General features: G+C 34.5%; 5 protein-coding genes across 8 annotated transcripts in view; 3 read left to right on the top strand and 2 right to left on the bottom strand.

Annotated features, from left to right (window-relative positions):
* Nucleotides 1-234, top strand: part of LOC135126133 (uncharacterized) — a 29881-nt gene extending 29647 nt beyond the window's left edge. For all 4 annotated transcript variants that reach the window (XR_010280006.1, XM_064051961.1, XM_064051959.1 and 1 more), the window contains one exon: nt 46-234. Coding sequence is in view for 3 of the 4 variants with exons in the window: in XM_064051961.1 (XP_063908031.1) it covers nt 46-53 (8 nt within the window). In the remaining variant the exon portion in view is untranslated. The remainder of the gene's footprint in view (nt 1-45) is intronic.
* A 1105-nt stretch (nt 235-1339) lies between these two features.
* Nucleotides 1340-1818, bottom strand: Datp (Diadenosine tetraphosphatase). The gene is made up of 2 exons (XM_064051976.1): nt 1713-1818; nt 1340-1665 (listed from the first exon to the last, which is right to left on the bottom strand). The coding sequence occupies exons 1-2, from the start codon at nt 1816-1818 to the stop codon at nt 1349-1351; spliced, it is 423 nt and encodes a 140-aa protein (XP_063908046.1). The 3' UTR covers nt 1340-1348.
* A 247-nt stretch (nt 1819-2065) lies between these two features.
* On the bottom strand, nt 2066-2511 carry LOC135126144 (p53 and DNA damage-regulated protein 1-like). Its single transcript, XM_064051977.1, has 2 exons — nt 2280-2511; nt 2066-2232 (listed from the first exon to the last, which is right to left on the bottom strand). The coding sequence occupies exons 1-2, from the start codon at nt 2509-2511 to the stop codon at nt 2066-2068; spliced, it is 399 nt and encodes a 132-aa protein (XP_063908047.1).
* A 137-nt stretch (nt 2512-2648) lies between these two features.
* Nucleotides 2649-3659, top strand: LOC135126141 (proteasome subunit beta type-5). The gene is made up of 4 exons (XM_064051974.1): nt 2649-2783; nt 2830-3028; nt 3075-3268; nt 3312-3659. The coding sequence occupies exons 1-4, from the start codon at nt 2649-2651 to the stop codon at nt 3621-3623; spliced, it is 840 nt and encodes a 279-aa protein (XP_063908044.1). The 3' UTR covers nt 3624-3659.
* A 315-nt stretch (nt 3660-3974) lies between these two features.
* Nucleotides 3975-19496, top strand: LOC135126137 (glucose-6-phosphate isomerase). The gene is made up of 8 exons (XM_064051968.1): nt 3975-4182; nt 4388-4696; nt 16087-16360; nt 16408-16647; nt 18538-18702; nt 18754-19041; nt 19097-19172; nt 19220-19496. Exons 1-8 carry the CDS (start codon nt 4055-4057, stop codon nt 19405-19407), a joined length of 1668 nt encoding a protein of 555 aa, XP_063908038.1. The 5' UTR covers nt 3975-4054; the 3' UTR covers nt 19408-19496.
* Nucleotides 19497-19506: the final 10 nt, after the last annotated feature.

Raw genomic sequence — 19506 nt, forward strand, 5'->3', positions numbered from 1 at the left:
AAAAAGCATAAAGCACTTTTTTCAAAATTGAATATATCCTTTTAGGAATGTAGGCGAACAGAAGTGATTCATAAATGAAGAAATGGAGAAAATATTGACAAATGGTGAAAAGAAGAAATTATGTTAAGAGATATTGTTTAACATTAAATTTGTCGTTCAAATTATTATAGATTTCGTATAAAATGTAATTTAGTAATTTGTTTATGATTCTGTTAATATATTTAGTCTTCTAAATTAAATGAGTAAAATAAAGTTTTTATTTACGAATAGAATATGAGCACCAGCTTGTTATTTCTAAAATTTAAAACCTTAATTGTTAGCAAATAATGAACTAATGATTTATGGTAAGTTTTCATACTGAAAATATTTCGAGATGAACATCAAAAGCACCAAAACGTCAAACTCTTCAATATTTGCAGTATAGCCACTTGACTTTTAGGTAAATAACTAAAAATTGTAAAATCCCCTAGCACGTCCCCGGCTCCTTTTAGTGTAGCCTACGATCTAAACGTCACTAGCCCCCCAAAATATTCGCGTTCCTTTTCTGTTCGGCGTGTTTCTGGATTTTCCGTTTCACTCATGCGCAAGGCATTAGAAACGATGTACGTTACTTTGATGAACAACGTTGTTTTTAATTTGCGATATTTCTTTAACACAAGCTTTTTATATAGTTAAACCTTTAGTAACGGGAACATAATTATACAGTCTTTATCGCTTGTAGCATGAACTAGTTAAGATTTCTACCTGTGCGGTGTATTTTGTCTGTAAAATCAAGCTCCCATAAGAAACCCATAGTAGAATTTTTGAATTATGAACTGCCGCGCATTCTAAATTCTAACCTTACTTTACTGGTCAATTTGGTGAAGATCCAGTGAAGATCACAATAACATGATAGAGTGACAATCAAAACGAAAAGGGCCATCACGTGGGTTGCGCAGTAGAGCAAGTTACGTTGGTCGAGTCTATTCATAGCTCTCAGGGGATGGAAACATAGGGCAGTAGCGCCGTTAATTTGTATTACTTTTGTACTGTCTTTGTATGTCTGGTGTCAGTGTTTTATGTCTCCAATTTTTTTAAGTTATTATTATTTATTTTGTCACTTTGTATTTATTAGGAAGAAGAATAGGGTCCTCAGAGCATTTATTACTTTAATTACATTTTATGATAAATCAGTTACGCCACTGGTAAGAGATAGGCGCGCATCTGAAGCTCCGCCCATGTCACCTTTCGTTCTGCTTGGCACTTTACAAAGACCAAAAAACGAGTTACATAAGGTTGACGAGCATGTCACACTTAAATCTGGCAACCATGCACGACTTCTCTTGAAATCAACAAATCCAACAATTAATCATAGTTTATTTGAACATATATAATTATCAAAATACTTCAGCGATTCTTGAAGGTCGGCGTACTTTGCGTAGACACAAGCCTCCTCCAGATTCAGCCACTTAAAATCCTGATGTTCGTCTGACAATATCACCTCAGCCTTTGGATTGACAAGCTCCGCCAACCAATAAGTCACAACCTTTGGAACTCCTTTGACTTTGTAATTTAGAACCCTCTTCACGTCGTTGTAGATTTTCAAGTCGTCTTTTTTGAGCCCCGACTCCTCGACGGTTTCCCGAAGGGCTGTCACCATTTCGGTCTCGCCGGGATCAACATGACCTGCACAAACCAGGAGTCGCAATTGACCAAAAAAGCACAAAATTTACCTTTCGGAGGGGTCCAGTGGTGCTCCCCGTACGAAGTTTGTAACAACAAATAGAGAACATTGGGAGGAGCGCGCTTGAAAATCACAAAACCGGCAGCGCTTTTCATCTTTTGTTGTACTTATTAACCAACAATTAGAACGGAAATTGAGGTTATGTTCACCGGCACCAACTATTATTTATTAGTGTTTACACTTATATATCCCGTTAAAAACGCGCAAAATCGCGTTATGTAGATATAAAACCACCGTTCGAACTCCTTATCACCGCAGTTCAAGGATAATAAAAAATAAAACATGAAATGTCATAAATGTGAGGTTATGTTAAAAATTAAAAACCTAAATGCCGCTGCATTACTACACGGCCCCAAATGCCTTATGCAGGGCCTTCGCTTCGGCTGCAGAAATCGGATTTAACGTGAAGCCCTCCAATCTCGGCTCATGTTCCAAGTCCCTCAGTTTATGCAATTTGCTCTTGATACTTTTATCCAGTCCTTCGATGTCTTTATCGGCGTTTGCTATTTCTGCAACGACAAACTTTGACAAGTGTCAGTAACCTAACCTGCATTACCGTTCAACAAAATTCGTTTACACTCTTCAGTGGGGCGCTCCACGAACACCGAGCCCATTTGCATCCACGTCCGGCGATCTTCCACCCCTTGAAGCGCCCTAAACGCCTCCCTGAACTTGTTTCTCGAGTTGCTTAAATCCAACTTGGTTTCCTTGTCTGTGAGAATATCCTGGGCTAGAGTTTCCACTTCGTACAAATACTGGAAAGATTTCTGATTTTGCACGTCTTGCATTCTCACCTCCTGTTTGAATTATTTCGAATTATTACATATTGCGCAAGTGTGACTGTAACCACTTCCATAGTCAAAAGTGAGGTTAGGTTTAGTTGTTTTCGCATCGTCATTTGAATCAGTGATCAAACAGCACCCCGATGGCTTTAGCAGAAATTTGTGGCTTGTCGGATTTCGACTCGTTCAAACGGGAAGCCCCCTTTCAGAATGAAATCGTCAGAATGAGCAACAATTTCACAAACAATACGCAACTGAGTGTGCCCCCTTACCCCAACGTAAGTAACTTACTAGTTGATTCAAAAACTTGACCCTTTGTTGCAGCCGGCCGACAACTTAGCCCACTTTTCGAAGGACGAAAAAGGCAGCGACATCAAAATCAAGTTCGACCATGGTACCACAACTTTGGGTTTTATGTATCAAGGGGGCGTAGTTCTAGCCGTGGACTCTCGAGCCACTGGTGGGCAGTTCATTGGGTCCCAAACAATGAAAAAAATTGTGGAAATTAATGACTTCCTTTTGGGTAATGAGTTTAATGAATGTGGGTTTGTTTTGATTGGGGGTTTTAGGCACTTTGGCTGGAGGCGCCGCTGATTGCGTGTACTGGGACCGCGTCCTGGCTAAGCAGTGTCGGATGTACGAGCTGCGCAACCGAGAGCGGATTTCTGTAGCTGCAGCTTCCAAACTTATGGCAAACATGGTTTATAATTACAAAGGGATGGGTTTGTCCATGGGGATGATGTTAGCTGGATGGGACAAAAGAGTAAGTTGTGGGTGTGATGATTTCACGTGATTGGTTGTGTTAGGGCCCCCAGTTGTACTACGTGGATTCGGAAGGGACAAGGACCCCTGGAAAAGTGTTCAGTGTGGGTTCTGGCTCCATTTACGCGTTTGGTGTCCTGGATTCTGGGTACAAGTGGGATTTGAAGGATGATGAGGCGTACGATTTGGGGCGCCGGGCTATTTACCATGCCACCCACCGAGACGCCTACTCTGGAGGGATTGTCAGAGTTTATCACATGAAGTCGACTGGATGGGTCCACATTGACAACAACGACTGCATGGATCTTCACTACAAGTACGAAGAAGAGAAGGCGAAAGAAATCAATAAAGTCTAGGTTTGTTAATTAAAGGAATTAAATTACTTTTTTCAAGTTTGTGGTGTTTTTATTAAAACTCGTAGTATGAGTAGTGAGCTGTGAATAAGTGTCATTTGAGTGACAAGTAAAAGAGTCAAGGCGGCTGTGACAATGGCTGCCACCATGACAAGTCAAATGTCTTTCAGTTTAATCCTGACCCCCATTTATCCTTTTTGTGTTTATTTAATTTAAAATAGCCCCAGGGTGAGTCTTCGATGAATATTTGCTACTGACTACTGAACTAAGGGATGCGTTTTTTTTTTAATTTTGCGCGCTCCGCCCGTGTGAGGTTCCTTTTATATGCTTGCCAAGCGGCTCGGTGCGCCTGTCCACGGGATGGCAGTGACGACAAAAGAAGGGGCTGGTTGGGAGTGGGTTCACCACAATCAGTGACTTTGACAGATGCCAGCATGGATCTAGGACCTCTGACTTCAGAGCCAACTTGGCAAGACATCCAGACTTTCTACAATAACAATGGCTCTAGTTTGGTGATTAAGGACCTCTTCGAGCAGGACTCGAGCCGGTTTAGCAAATTCAGGTGAGTTTTCGTGCGTTTTCATTTAGAACTTGCGCGGAAAACGCGAAAACCGGCTGACCTCTAAGTCACCTTGTGCTATCATTCGTGTTTTGTGCGAGCCCGGGGGCACCGCGGCTTTGTTGTGATTGCGGCTATAAAAACGTTAATCCCGGATGTTTCTAATTTATTGGGTTGGAGTTACGTGATCGCAAATTGTTTGTTTTAGCTTGAAATTGAGCACGCCCAACGATGGAGACATTCTTATTGATTATTCGAAGAACAGGATTAATGACGAGGTGCTCAAGAAGTTGCTCGCTTTGGCGAAGGCGCGCAAGGTGGAGGAAGCCCGCGATGCGATGTTTTCAGGGGCGAAGATAAATTTTACGGAGAATAGGGCTGTGCTTCACACCGCTTTGCGAAACAGGGAAAACAGGAAGATTCTGGTTGACGGGAAAGATGTGTCGGGGGATGTTAATGCGGTGCTCGAGCACATGAAGCAGTTCACCAACGAGGTGCTGAGCGGGAAGTGGAAGGGGTAAGAACGATGTTTTGATCATTCTTGCTGTGATACAATAAGGTGTGATGTAGGATTGTGCCTTGAGCTGCACCAAAAGTTATTTTTTGGAATAGGGTCCATTTCGGGGTTGAATAACTTTGTGAATCTTGAATTTGCCGCGAGTCTAAATTCTGGATATTTTTTAGAATGTGAAAAATTGGCACAGATATTTACAAACGTGCTATAACTGACAATGTCACCTTATTCTAATGATTCATTTGACATTGCGTACTTCGTTAAGTATTAAAAAAAAAAACAAATCAATTTTGTCATTATTTGGCATTGACATCTTTGTCATTTTTTTCCTATGATTGCGTATTAAAAAAAAAAATAAATTGTACGAAGTCGTTTTTGGGGTGTATAATATCATAATATGTTGCCTATGCAAACATTGTCAGGTGTGAACAGATAAAATGAACACCCTGTATAGTACTTGTAATTTAAGACAAATAGGCATAACACTGATATTAAATTGTAGACGTGACGGTTTTAAATTTTACGACTTTTTATTTTTCAGTTTCTCGATTTTTCAGTTATTCGATTCAATTTTATGATTTTTCATTCTTAAATTTTGGATTTTTCGACTTATCGATTTTTCGATATTACCTTTTCTTCAATTTTTCAATTTTTGAATTTTAGATTTTTCAATTTTTTGATTTCCCAATTTTTCGACATTTATTTGTTGTTTTGAAATTTTGAATTTTGCGATTTCTCAATTTATTGTTTTTAAAATTTTTTGATGTTTCGATTACCCAATTTTTCATTTGTTAATATTTCAGTTTTTTGATTTTTCGTTTTCTCGACATCTAGGTTTTTCAATTTTTCGATTTCCCGATTTTTAAAGTGTTTTTCAACATTTCAATTTTGGAAAATTTTCATTTTCTGGATTTGCCAGTTTTTTGATATTTTATTTTTAAACTCTGATATTTCAGATTCGATTTCTCGGTTTTGAATTTTTCAAATTTCCAGTTTTTCAGTTTCTCGATTTTTCAGTTACTCGATTCTCCAATTTTCTGATTTTTCATTCTTAAATTTTGGATTTTTCGATTTTTCGCTATTTCAGTTCTTCAATTTTTCAATTTTTCGAATTTTTAAGTTTTAGACTTTTCAATTTTTTGATGTTTCGATTACCCAACAGTTTTTTGATTTTTCGTTTTCTCGACGTCTAGGTTTTTCAATTTTTCGATTTCCCGATTTTTAAAGTGTTTTTCAACATTTCAATTTTGGAAAATTTTCATTTTCTGGATTTGCCAGTTTTTCGATATTTTATTTTTAAATTCTTTTATGTTTCAGATTCGATTTCTCGGTTTTGAATTTTTCAAATTTTCAGTTTTTTAGTTCCTCGATTTTTCAGTTACTCGATTCTCCAATTTTCTGATTTTTCATTCTTAAATTTTGGATTTTTCGATTTCTCGCTACTTCAGTTCTTCAATTTTTCAATTTTTCGAATTTTTAAGTTTTAGATTTTTCAATTTTTTGATGGTTCGATTACCCAAGTTTTCATTTGTTAATATTTCAGTTTTTTGATTTTTCGTTTTCTCGACGTCTAGGTTTTTCAATTTTTCGATTTCCCGATTTTTAAAGTGTTTTTCAACATTTCAATTTTGGAAAATTTTCATTTTCTGGATTTTCCAGTTTTTCGATATTTTATTTTTAAACTTTTTGATGTTTCAGATTCGGTTTGTCGGTTTTGAATTTTCAAATTTTCAGTTTTTCAGTTTCTCTATTTTTCAGTTATTCGATTCAATTTTCTGATTTTTCATTCTTAAATTTTGAATTTTTCGACTTCTCGATTTTTCGGTATTAGCTTTTCTTCAATTTTTCAATTTTTGAATTTTTCAATTTTTTGATTTCCCAATTTTTCGACATTTATTCGTTGTTTTAAAATTTTGATTTTTGCGATTTCTCAATTTATTGTTTTTTAAAATTTTTTTATGTTTCGATTACCCAGTTTTTCATTTGTTAAGATTTCAGTTTTTTGATTTTTCGTTTTCTCGACATCTAGATTTTTCAATTTTTCGATTTCCCGATTTTTAAAGTGTTTTTAACATTTCAATTTCGGAAAATTTTCATTTTCTGGATTTGCCAGTTTTTCGATATTTTATTTTTAAACTCTTTGATGTTTCAGATTCGATTGCTCGGTTTTGAATTTTTCAAATTTTCAGTTTTTCAGTTTCTCGATTTTTCAGTTACTCGATTCTTCAATTTTCTGATTTTTCATTCTTAAATTTTGGATTTTTCGATTTCTCGCCATTTCAATTCTTCAATTTTTCAATTTTTCGAATATTTAAGTTTTAGATTTTTCAATATTTTGATGTTTCGATTACCCAACAGTTTTTTGATTTTTCGTTTTCTCGACATCTAGATTTTTCAATTTTTCGATTTCCCGATTTTTAAAGTGTTTTTCAACATTTCAATTTTGGAAAATTTCCATTTTCTGGATTTGCCAGTTTTTCGATATTTTATTTTTAAATTCTTTTATGTTTCAGATTCGATTTCTCGGTTTTGAATTTTTCAAATTTTCAGTTTTTTAGTTCCTCGATTTTTCAGTTACTCGATTCTCCAATTTTCTGATTTTTCATTCTTAAATTTTGGATTTTTCGATTTCTCGCTACTTCAGTTCTTCAATTTTTCAATTTTTCGAATTTTTAAGTTTTAGATTTTTCAATTTTTTGATGTTTCAATTACCAAATTTTTCATTTGTTAATATTTCACTTTTTTGATTTTTCGTTTTCTCGACATCTGGGTTTTTCGATTTTTCGATTTCCCGATTTTTAAAGTGATTTTCAACATTTCAATTTTGGAAAATTTTCATTTTCTGGATTTGCCAGTTTTTCGATATTTTATTTTTAAACTCTTTGATGTTTCAGATTCGATTTCTCGGTGTTGAATTTTTCAAATTTTCAGTTTTTCAGTTTCTCGATTTTTCAGTTACTCAATTCTCCAATTTTCTGATTTTTCATTTTTAAATTTTGGATTTTTCGATTTCTCGCTATTTCAGTTCTTCAATTTTTCGAATTTTTAAGTTTTAGATTTTTCAATTTTTTTATGTTTCGATTACCCAACAGTTTTTTGATTTATCGTTTTCTCGACATCTAGGTTTTTCAATTTTTCGATTTCCCGATTTTTAAAGTGTTTTTCAACATTTCAATTTTGGAAAATTTTCATTTTCTAGATTTGCCAGTTTTTCGATATTTTTATTTTTAAATTCTTTGATATTTCAGATTGGATTTCTCGGTTTTGAATTTTTCAAATTTTCAGTTTTTTAGTTCCTCGATTTTTCAGTTACTCGATTCTCCAATTTTCTGATGTTTCATTCTTAAATTTCGGATTTTTCGATTTCTCGCTAATTCAGTTCTTCAATTTTTCAATTTTTCGAATTTTTAAGTTTTAGATTTTTCAATTTTTTGATGTTTCGATTACCCAACAGTTTTTTGATTTTTCGTTTTCTCGACGTCTAGGTTTTTCAATTTTTTGATTTCCCGATTTTTAAAGTGTTTTTCAACATTTCAATTTTGGAAAATTTTCATTTTCTGGATTTGCCAGTTTTTCGATATTTTATTTTTAAACTCTGATGTTTCAGATTCGATTTCTCGGTTTTGACTTTTTCAAATTTTCAGTTTTTCAGTTTCTCGATTTTTCAGTTACTCGATTCTCCAATTTTCTGATTTTTCAGTCTTAAATTTTGGATTTTTCGATTTCTCGCTAATTCAGTTCTTCAATTTTTCAATTTTTCGAATTTTTAAGTTTTAGATTTTTCAATTTTTTGATGTTTCGATTACCCAACAGTTTTTTGATTTTTCGTTTTCTCGACGTCTAGGTTTTTCAATTTTTTGATTTCCCGATTTTCAAAGTGTTTTTCAACATTTCAATTTTGGAAAATTTTCATTTTCTGGATTTGCCAGTTTTTCGATATTTTATTTTTAAACTCGGATGTTTCAGATTCGATTTCTCGGTTTTGAATTTTTCCAATTTTCAGTTTTTCAGTTTCTCGATTTTTCAGTTACTCGATTCTCCAATTTTCTGATTTATCATTCTTAAATTTTTGATTTTTCGATTTCTCGCTATTTCAGTTCAATTTTTCAATTTTTCGAATTTTTAAGTTTCAGATTTTTCAATTTTTTGATGTTTTGATTACCCAACAGTTTTTTGATTTTTCGTTTTCTCGACATCTAGGTTTTTCAATTTTTCGCTTTCCTGATTTTTAAAGTGTTTTTCAACATTTCAATTTTGGAAAATTTTCATTTTCTGGATTTGCCAGTTTTTCGATATTTTATTTTTAAACTCTGATGTTTCAGATTCGATTTCTCGGTTTTGAATTTTTCAATTTTTCAGTTTTTCAGTTTCTCGATTTTTCAGTTACTCGATTCTCCAATTTTCTGAGTTTTCATTCTTAAATTTCGGATTTTTCGATTTCTCGCTATTTCAGTTCTTCAATTTTTCGAATTTTTAAGTTTTAGATTTTTCAATTTTTTGATGTTTCGATTACCCAACAGTTTTTTGATTTTTCGTTTTTTCGACATCTAGATTTTTCAATTTTTCGATTTCCCGATTTTTAAAGTGTTTTTCAACATTTCAGTTTTGGAAAATTTTCATTTTCTGGATTTGCCAGTTTTTCGATATTTTATTTTTAAATTCTTTGATGTTTCAGATTCGATTTCTCGGTTTTGAATTTTTCAATTTTTCAGTTTTTCAATTTCTCGATTTTTCAGTTACTCGATTCTCCAATTTCCTGATTTTTCATTCTTAAATTTTGGATTTTTCGATTTCTCGCTATTTCAGTTCTTCAATTTTTCAATTTCTCGAATTTTGAAGTTTTAGATTTTTCAATTTTTTGATGTTTCGATTACCCAATTTTTCATTTGTTAATATTTCAGTTTTTTGATTTTCCGTTTTCTCGACATCTAGGTTTTTCAATTTTTCGATTTCCCGATTTTCAAAGTGTTTTTCAACATTTCAATTTTGGAAAATTTTCATTTTCTGGATTTGCCAGTTTTTCGATATTTTATTTTTAAACTCGGATGTTTCAGATTCGATTTCTCGGTTTTGAATTTTTCCAATTTTCAGTTTTTCAGTTTCTCGATTTTTCAGTTACTCGATTCTCCAATTTTCTGATTTATCATTCTTAAATTTTTGATTTTTCGATTTCTCGCTATTTCAGTTCAATTTTTCAATTTTTCGAATTTTTAAGTTTTAGATTTTTCAATTTTTTGATGTTTCGATTACCCAACAGTTTTTTGATTTTTCGTTTTCTCGACATCTAGGGTTTTCAATTTTTCGATTTCCCGATTTTAGAAGTGTTTTTCAACATTTCAATTTTGGAAAATTTTCAATTTCTGGATTTGCCAATTTTTCGATATTTTATTTTTAAACTCTGATGTTTCAGATTCGATTTCTCAGTTTTGAATTTTTCAAATTTTCAGTTTTTCAGTTTCTCGATTTTTCAGTTACTCGATTCTCCAATTTTCTGATTTTTCATTCTCAAATTTTGGATTTTTCGATTTCTCGCTATTTCAGTTCTTCAATTTTTCAATTTTTCGAATTTTGAAGTTTTAGATTTTTCAATTTTTTGATGTTTCGATTACCCAACAGTTTTTTGATTTTTCGTTTTCTCGACATCTAGGTTTTCCAATTTTTCGATTTCTCGATTTTTAAAGTGTTTTTCAACATTTCAATTTTGGAAAATTTTCATTTTCTGGATTTGCCAGTTTTTCGATATTTTATTTTTAAACTCTGATGTTTCAGATTCGATTTCTCGGTTTTGACTTTTTCAAATTTTCAGTTTTTCAGTTTCCCGATTTTTCAGTTACTCGATTCTCCAATTTTCTGATTTTTCAGTCTTAAATTTTGGATTTTTCGATTTCTCGCTATCTCAATTCTTCAATTTTTCAATTTTTCGAATTTTTAAGTTTTAGATTTTTCAATTTTTTGATGTTTCGATTACCCAACAGTTTTTTGATTTTTCGTTTTCTCGACATCTAGGTTTATTAATTTTTCGATTTCCCGATTTTTAAAGTGTTTTTCAACATTTCAATTTTGGAAAATTTTCATTTTCTGTATTTGCCAGTTTTTCGATATTTTATTTTTAAACTTTTTGATGTTTCAGATTCGATTTCTCGGTTTTGAATTTTTCAAATTTTCAGTTTTTCAGTTTCTCGATTTTGATGTTTCAGATTCGATTTGTCGGTTTTGAATTTTTCAAATTTTCAGTCGTTCAGTTTCTCGATTTTTCAGTTACTCGATTCTACAATTTTCTGATTTTTCATTCTTAAATTTAAATTTTTCGATTTCTCGCTATTTCAGTTCTTCAATTTTTCAATTTTTCGAATTTTTGAGTTTTAGATTTTTCAATTTTTTCATGTTTCGATTACCCAACAGTTTTTTGATTTTTCGTTTTCTCCACATCAAGGTTTTTCAATTTTTGATTTACCGATTTTTAAAGTTTTTTTCAACATTTCAATTTTGGAAAATTTTCATTTTGTGGATTTGCCAGTTTTTCGATATTTTATTTTTAAACTCTTTGATGTTTCAGATTCGATTTCTCAGTTTTGAAGTTTTCAAATTTTCAGTTTTTCAGTTTCTCGATTTTTCAGTTACTCGATTCTCCAATTTTCTGATTTTTCTTTCTTAAATTTTGGATTTTTCCATTTCTCGCTATTTCAGTTCTTCAATTTTTCAATTTTTCGAATTTTTAAGTTTTAGATTTTTCAATTTTTTGATGTTTCGATTACCCAACAGTTTTTTGATTTTTCGTTTTCTCCACATCTAGGTTTTTCAATTTTTGATTTCCCGATTTTTAAAGTGTTTTTCAACATTTCAATTTTGGAAAATTTTCATTTTCTGGATTTGCCAGTTTTTCGAGATTTTATTTTTAAACTCTTTGATGTTTCAGATTCGATTTCTCGGTTTTGAATTTTTCAAATTTTCAGTTTTTCAGTTCCTCGATTTTTCAGTTACTCGATTCTCCAATTTTCTGATTTTTCATTCTTAAATTTTGGATTTTTCGATTTCTCGCTATTTCAGTTCTTCAATTTTTCAATTTTTCGAATTTTTAAGTTTTAGATTTTTCAATTTTTTGATGTTCCGATTACCCAATTTTTCATTTGTTAATATTTCAGTTTTTTGATTTTTCGTTTTCTCGACATCTAGGTTTTTCAATTTTTCGATTTGCCGATTTTTAAAGTGTTTTTCAACATTTCAATTTTGGAAAATTTCCATTTTCTGGATTTGCCAGTTTTTCGATATTTTATTTTTAAATTCTTTTATGTTTCAGATTCGATTTCTCGGTTTTGAATTTTTCAAATTTTCAGTTTTTTAGTTCCTCGATTTTTCAGTTACTCGATTCTCCAATTTTCTGATTTTTCATTCTTAAATTTTGGATTTTTCGATTTCTCGCTACTTAGTTCTTCAATTTTTCAATTTTTCGAATTTTTAAGTTTTAGATTTTTCAATTTTTTGATGTTTCAATTACCAAATTTTTCATTTGTTAATATTTCACTTTTTTGATTTTTCGTTTTCTCGACATCTGGGTTTTTCGATTTCCCGATTTTTAAAGTGATTTTCAACATTTCAATTTTGGAAAATTTTCAGTTTCTGGATTTGCCAGTTTTTCGATATTTTATTTTTAAACTCTTTGATGTTTCAGATTCGATTTCTCGGTTTTGAATTTTTCAAATTTTCAGTTTTTCAGTTTCTCGATTTTTCAGTTACTCGATTCTCCAATTTTCTGATTTTTCATTCTTAAATTTTGGATTTTTCGATTTCTCCGTATTTCAGTGCTTCAATTTTTCAATTTTTCGAATTTTTAAGTTTTAGATTTTTCGATTTTTTGATGTTTCGATTACCCAACAGTTTTTTGATTTTTCGTTTTCTCGACATCTAGGTTTTCCAATTTTTCGATTTTCCGATTTTCAAAGTGTTTTTCAACATTTCAATTTTGGAAAATTTTCATTTTCTGGATTTGCCAGTTTTTCGATATTTTATTTTTAAACTTTGATGTTTCAGATTCGATTTCTCAGTTTTGAATTTTTCAAATTTTCAGTTTTTCAGTTTCTCGATTTTTCAGTTACTCGATTCTCCAATTTTCTGATTTTTCTTTCTTAAATTTTGGATTTTTCCATTTCTCGCTATTTCAGTTCTTCAATTTTTCAATTTTTCGAATTTTTAAGTTTTAGATTTTTCAATTTTTTGATGTTTCGATTACCCAACAGTTTTTTGATTTTTCGTTTTCTCCACATCTAGGTTTTTCAATTTTTGATTTCCCGATTTTTAAAGTGTTTTTCAACATTTCAATTTTGGAAAATTTTCATTTTCTGGATTTGCCAGTCTTTCGATATTTTATTTTTAAACTCTGATGTTTCAGATTCGATTTCTCGGTTTTGAATTTTTCAGATTTTCAGTTTTTCAGTTTCTCGATTTTTCAGTTACTCGATTCTCCAATTTTCTGATTTTTCATTCTTAAATTTTGGATTTTTCGACTTCTCGATTTTAAAGTGTTTTTCAACATTTCAGTTTTGGAAAATTTCCATTTTCTTGATTTGCCAGTTTTTCGATATTTTATTTTTAAACTCTTTGATGTTTCAGATTCGATTTCTCGGTTTTGAATTTTTCAAATTTTTAGTTTTTCAGTTTCTCGATTTTTCAGTTACTCGATTCTCCAATTTTCTGATTTTTCGTTCTTAAATTTTGGATTTTTCGTTTTCTCGCTATTTCAGTTCTTCAATTTTTCAATTTTTCGAATTTTTAAGTTTTAGATTTTTCAATTTTTTGATGTTTCGATTACCCAACAGTTTCAGTTTTTTGATTTTTCGTGTTCTCGACATCTAGGTTTTTCAATTTTTCGATTTCCCGATTTTTAAAGTGTTTTTCAATATTTCAATTTTGGAAAATTTTCATTTTCTGGATTTGCCAGTTTTTCGATATTTTATTTTTAAACTTTTTGATGTTTCAGATTCGATTTCTCGGTTTTGAATTTTTCAGATTTTCAGTTTTTCAGTTTCTCGATTTTTCAGTTACTCGATTCTCCAATTTTCTGATTTTTCATTCTTAAATTTTGGATTTTTCGACTTCTCGATTTTAAAGTGTTTTTCAACATTTCAGTTTTGGAAAATTTTCATTTTCTGGATTTGCCAGTTTTTCGATATTTTATTTTTAAACTCTTTGATGTTTCAGATTCAATTTCTCGGTTTTGAATTTTTCAAATTTTCAGTTTTTCAGTTTCTTCGATTTTTCAGTTACTCGATTCTCCAATTTTCTGATTTTTCATTCTTAAATTTTGGATTTTTCGATTTCTCGCTATTTCAGTTCTTCAATGTTTCAATTTTTCGAATTTTTAAGTTTTAGATTTTTCAATTCTTTGATGTTTCGATTACCCAATTTTTCATTTGTTAATATTTCAGTTTTTTGATTTTTCGTTTTCTCGACATCTAGGTTTTTAAATTTTTCGATTTCCCGATTTTTAAAGTGTTTTTCAACATTTCAATTTTGGAAAATTTTCATTTTCTGGATTTGCCAGTTTTTCGATATTTTATTTTTAAACTTTTTGATGTTTCAGATTCGATTTCTCGGTTTTCAATTTTTCAAATTTTCAGTTTTTCAGTTTCTCGATTTTTCAGTTACTCGATTCTCCAATTTTCTGATTTTTCATTCTTAAATATTGGATTTTTCGATTTTTCGCTATTTCAGTTCTTCAATTTTTCGAATTTTTAGGTTTTAGATTTTTCAATTTTTTGATGTTTCGATTACCCAATTTTTCATTTGTTAATATTTCAGTTTTTTGATTTTTCGTTTTCTCGACATCTAGGTTTTTCGATTTTTCGATTTCCCGATTTTTAAAGTGTTTTTCAACATTTCAATTTTGGAAAATTTTCATTTTCTGGATTTGCCAGTTTTTCGATGTTTTATTTTTAGACTCTGATGTTTCAGATTCGATTTCTCGGTTTTGAATTTTTCAAATTTTCAGTTTTTCAGTTACTGGATTCTCCAATTTTCTGATTTTTCGTTCTTAAATTTTGGATTTTTCGATTTCTCGCTATTTCAGTTCTTCAATTTTTCAATTTTTCGAATTTTTAAGTCTTAGATTTTTCAATTCTTTGGCGTCTCACTTTTAGGTTTTACGGGCTTTCAATTTTCCGATTTTTAGAATTTTTGACTTTTCGGCTCAATTTCTCAATTTTTCAGTTTTTAGATTTTTCGTTTTTTCTTTGTTTTTAAATTTTAGATTTTCGCATTTTTATGTTTTGACATTTTAATGTTTGGATTTCTCTATTTTTGAATTTTACGATGTTTTAATTTTTCAATGTTTAAAATTTTAGCTTTTTCGATTTTTCAGTTCTTATCATGCTTACAATGACTTTAAAATGTCTTTTAAGTAAATATTCAGTTTTGCAATTCTTGATTTAATCAATAAAATTAATTGACTCAGTCATTATTTTTTTTTCAGACACCCCGTATAAGCAAATCTAAAAAATATTAATGCAGTGTTAAATCACAAGTATAGACTCCGTATTCTTTACACATTTAAGATAGCATTTTTCAGCAAAATTTTGGGGTGACGTCATCAATTTTTTAGGGGGGATGAGCAAATACATTTTGATCAAATATTTATCAGGCTTATGATAAATTTAAAACATCTTCAAGATTTCAAAGCATTTGGTTTCCTAGTTTCTGATTTAATCAATAAAATACATTGACGCATTCATTAACTTTTTGAGTCACCCTGTACGTGCAAATCCAAAAATATGAATGGAAAGATAAATCACAAGAACAGACTCATCATATTTTGTATATTTTAGATAGGATTTATTCAGCAAACTTTTGAGGTGACGTCATCAATTTTTTGGAGGGGATAAGTAAATATATTGTGATTAAAATTGTATCATGCTTATCATAACTGTAAACCATCTGCAAGATTTCAAAGTATTCGGTTTTGTAGATTACAAATTAAAAGTCAAAATGTTTCCTAATTTTGATTTTTTTTTCCAAAAATCTGGACGTTTCGGGTAAAATCACAATTCGGAGTCATAAACTACAGGTGTAAGACTATGTTATTTGATACAATTTAAAACCCAATTACTATGCACAATTTTGAAGTGTCGTCATCACATTAGTGGTGGGGATGATTAGACGAATTTTGGTTAGCGTTTTACCATCTACATGATATACCTAATATAAATACAAAATTTGACAACAATCGGTCCAGTATTTTCGGAGATTATCTGTCCAATAAAAATCCGGGACTGCAGACAGACGGACAGACAGACGCCCGGGAAGTAAAAAATTAGTTACATAAAATTGAGAACATTTTAATTAAACACTTTGCATAACTACATATTAAAAATGGCACCGGCCACTAACCCGAAAAATTTTAGATATACCGGGAAGCCCATAACAGACGTGGTCAACATCGGCATCGGGGGCTCCGACTTGGGCCCCCTCATGGTGACCGAAGCCCTGCGCGCCTTCGGCCGCGGTCTCCGCATGCACTTCGTGTCCAACATCGACGGAACCCACTTGGCCGAAGTCTTGAACAAGCTGGACCCTGAAACCGTCCTGTTCATCATCGCATCCAAGACCTTCACCACCCAGGAGACCATCACCAACGCGACCTCCGCCAAACAGTGGTTCCTAAACTCCGCGAAAGACGTAAATCCCCAGTTCCAACAATTCGCACTTTTCATTCCGAATTTCAGCCCTCTGCAGTGGCCAAACACTTCGTCGCTTTGAGCACTAACGCCCCCAAGGTTCAAGAGTTCGGCATCGACACGGCGAACATGTTCGAGTTCTGGGACTGGGTAGGCGGTCGGTACTCGCTCTGGTCGGCCATCGGTCTGAGTATCTCGCTGGCCATAGGGTTCGAGAACTTCCTACAGTTGTTGGAAGGGGCCCAGTTTTTGGACAGGCACTTCAGGACGGCTCCGTTGGAACAGAACGTAAGTACGATTAGTTTAGCGAACGAGAAAATAAAACAATAAAAAAGTCTCAACGGCGTTTTCTTCCTCTGTCTAAAATGTGTCCTCTGCGCAACTCCATGAGGATGTCGGAGGTGTCGACGACGTTCTCGACGGACTCGGTGTCCAGGCTTTTGTACACGGCGAGTTTGGTTAAAGCGCTCTTTTCCAAACTGTCGGCGATTTCTGGGTGCGTGGCCACCACGTACCAGAAGTCGCGAGTATCCAAATAGAACACCTCGGTGATTTCGATTGCCATAACCGAGACTTGGTACGACTCGCCGTACCCTTGTAGAACCACTTGAACCTCGCCGAAGTGGTGACCGTCTTCGAGGTGGTACGCTTCTTTACCGTTGGCTAGATACACCGACACGGTACCGAAGGAAATGAAGTAAACGTGCTCGTTGATGGCGTCGGGTTTGATGATGTGGTCATTCGGTAGGAAGATTTCGTGTTTGAGCATTGCTACCAGAGCACCAATGACTTCTTTAGGCGCTCCTTGGAACAACTTGACTTTGTTGATGAGGTTCTTGCAGCTGTAGAGTAGTACTTCGTACCGCAGATGCTCCGACAACGAGTTGAGGATGAGGTTCTCCAAAAAGAACTGCTTCTGGAAACGGTACTCATAGTACATGAGTAAGCGTTTGCGTAAACCTTGCGGGAGTTTCTTAGTCACCATGTACTCGTTGAGCTGGTAAATCAGTTCCTCGTATTTGGTTTCTGACACGTTGATGGTACCGAAAAGCTGAAGGATTATAGCGATGACGTAGATGTGGCAGGTGATGCCGCACATGAGGATTAGTGCTAAGATCAACTGCTCGATCGGGTTTTCCGTGAGGATGTTGCCTTTCCCGGCGCCGAAGAAATGGCAAACCGTGCATAACAGACACTCGATGTAGATGTTTTCGATTTTGCGTTGTGTCCCCAACGTGCTGCGCAACACCCAGGAGTTGTCGAAAGGGTACCCGATGAAGTACCCGATCGCCGGGATGAGATACAGAGTGCACGTCCACCAATGGATGACTATAGCAATCACCAAAGCGATAGTACTACACTTCACCAAAGACTCCTTCAACTTGAACGTAACCAGCATATTGCTGAAGTACACCGACACGGTGTACAGTCTCACGAACCTCAAAATATACACCTGCGGGATCGACAACCACACGTGGACGAAAGTCGGCAGCGCCAGCACCTCCTTCATCCCGGCATACTCAACCATAAACAGAAGAATCCCGAAAACCGCCGGGATCAAATCGTGGAAGAAGTACGTGTTGAAGTACTGCTTCGCGATTCTCTTCGGCTCCAGCACGATCTCTTTGGTGCGACTCACGGTGTACCCGATGAAGAAGTGCAGCGCTATGTCCAGAAGGAAGACGCAATTGAGGATGAGGATGATGACGCTGGCCGTGGGGTAGTCGACGTTGGCGTGGATGTAGCCGGTGTAGAGCGCGGAGAAGAGCGGGTCGAGGAAGAAGATGACGATCCAGAGCACGCACACGATCATCTCGTGGATCAAGGCGAAGCGGCTGAGGGGGTGGATGATCATGCGGTACTTCTTGTTGCGCAGGTGGCGGCGGCGCTCCTTGAACAGCGCGAAGTTGCTGCGGAAGTAGGTGTTGCAGTTGGGGTTCCAGTGGCTGGCGATGCTCCATCTCTGGAAGTTGTAGAGGAACTTCCGGTGGGAGGAGGCGAACGGGGCGACGCCGGGGAGCTCGCGCTTTAGCTCGAGGGGGTCGAGTTTGCAGTAGTGGCGGGTGACGAAGCTGATTTTTCCGCCATGTTTGTGGGGACGGTGCATTTTGGCGTGACAGGGCGCGACTGACGGCAGGCGAAGGCGACGCGATTTAAAATCTGGATTTGAATTTTCAGGCGCCGGTTATTTTGGCTCTTGTGGGGATTTGGTACCACAATTTCTACGGTGCGGAGACGCACGCGCTGCTCCCGTATGACCAGTACCTGCACCGCTTCGCCGCCTACTTCCAACAAGGAGATATGGAGAGCAACGGCAAATACGTGACCCGAGCCGGGAAGACCGTGGGTGCGGATTTCGTAGTTCAGCGACCGTAGTAATCCGGGAATTTGCAGGTGGACTACACCACAGGTCCTATAGTTTGGGGCGAACCCGGGACCAACGGCCAGCACGCCTTCTACCAATTAATTCATCAAGGAACGCGGCTCATCCCTTGCGACTTCATAGCTCCCGCCCAGACCCACAACCCCATCAATAATGGAGTCCATCATAAAATATTACTGGCTAATTTCTTGGCGCAGACTGAAGCGCTTATGACTGGAAAGACCGCCGAGCAGGCGAAGGCGGAGTTGGAGAAGCAGGGTCTGCAAGGAGAGGCTTTGGAGAAGATCCTGCCGCATAAGGTGTTCATTTTTAATGGGGGTTAGTGTACAAGTATTAACAGGTCTTTGGTTTCAGGTATTTGAAGGGAACCGCCCGACGAATAGCATCGTGGTCAAAAAGGTGACCCCGTTTACCTTGGGAGTTCTGATTGGTGAGAACGCCATTTTATCAATTTTGTTAATAATGTGTGTCTTTTAGCGTTGTATGAACACAAGATTTTCACTCAGGGGGTGATTTGGAACATAAATTCGTTTGACCAATGGGGAGTGGAGCTGGGTAAACAACTGGCGAAAGCTATAGAGCCAGAATTGCAAAATAACACACCCGTTTCATCCCATGACTCTTCGACCAACGGACTTATTAATTTTATCAAAGCCAATATGTAGGGGGCGACTTGTCCTTGAATACTGACATAGGTGCTAGGGAAATGAATGTATACTGTATATGTTTTTATTAAAAAGCGGCGAAAACTAAATGTTCAGTTT

Source organism: Zophobas morio, unplaced genomic scaffold (genome assembly GCF_036711695.1).
Source record: "Zophobas morio isolate AGI-343-1 ecotype UQ-CSIRO unplaced genomic scaffold, CSIRO_AGI_Zmor_V1 ptg000010l, whole genome shotgun sequence".
Taxonomy (NCBI): Eukaryota; Metazoa; Arthropoda; class Insecta; order Coleoptera; family Tenebrionidae; genus Zophobas; species Zophobas morio.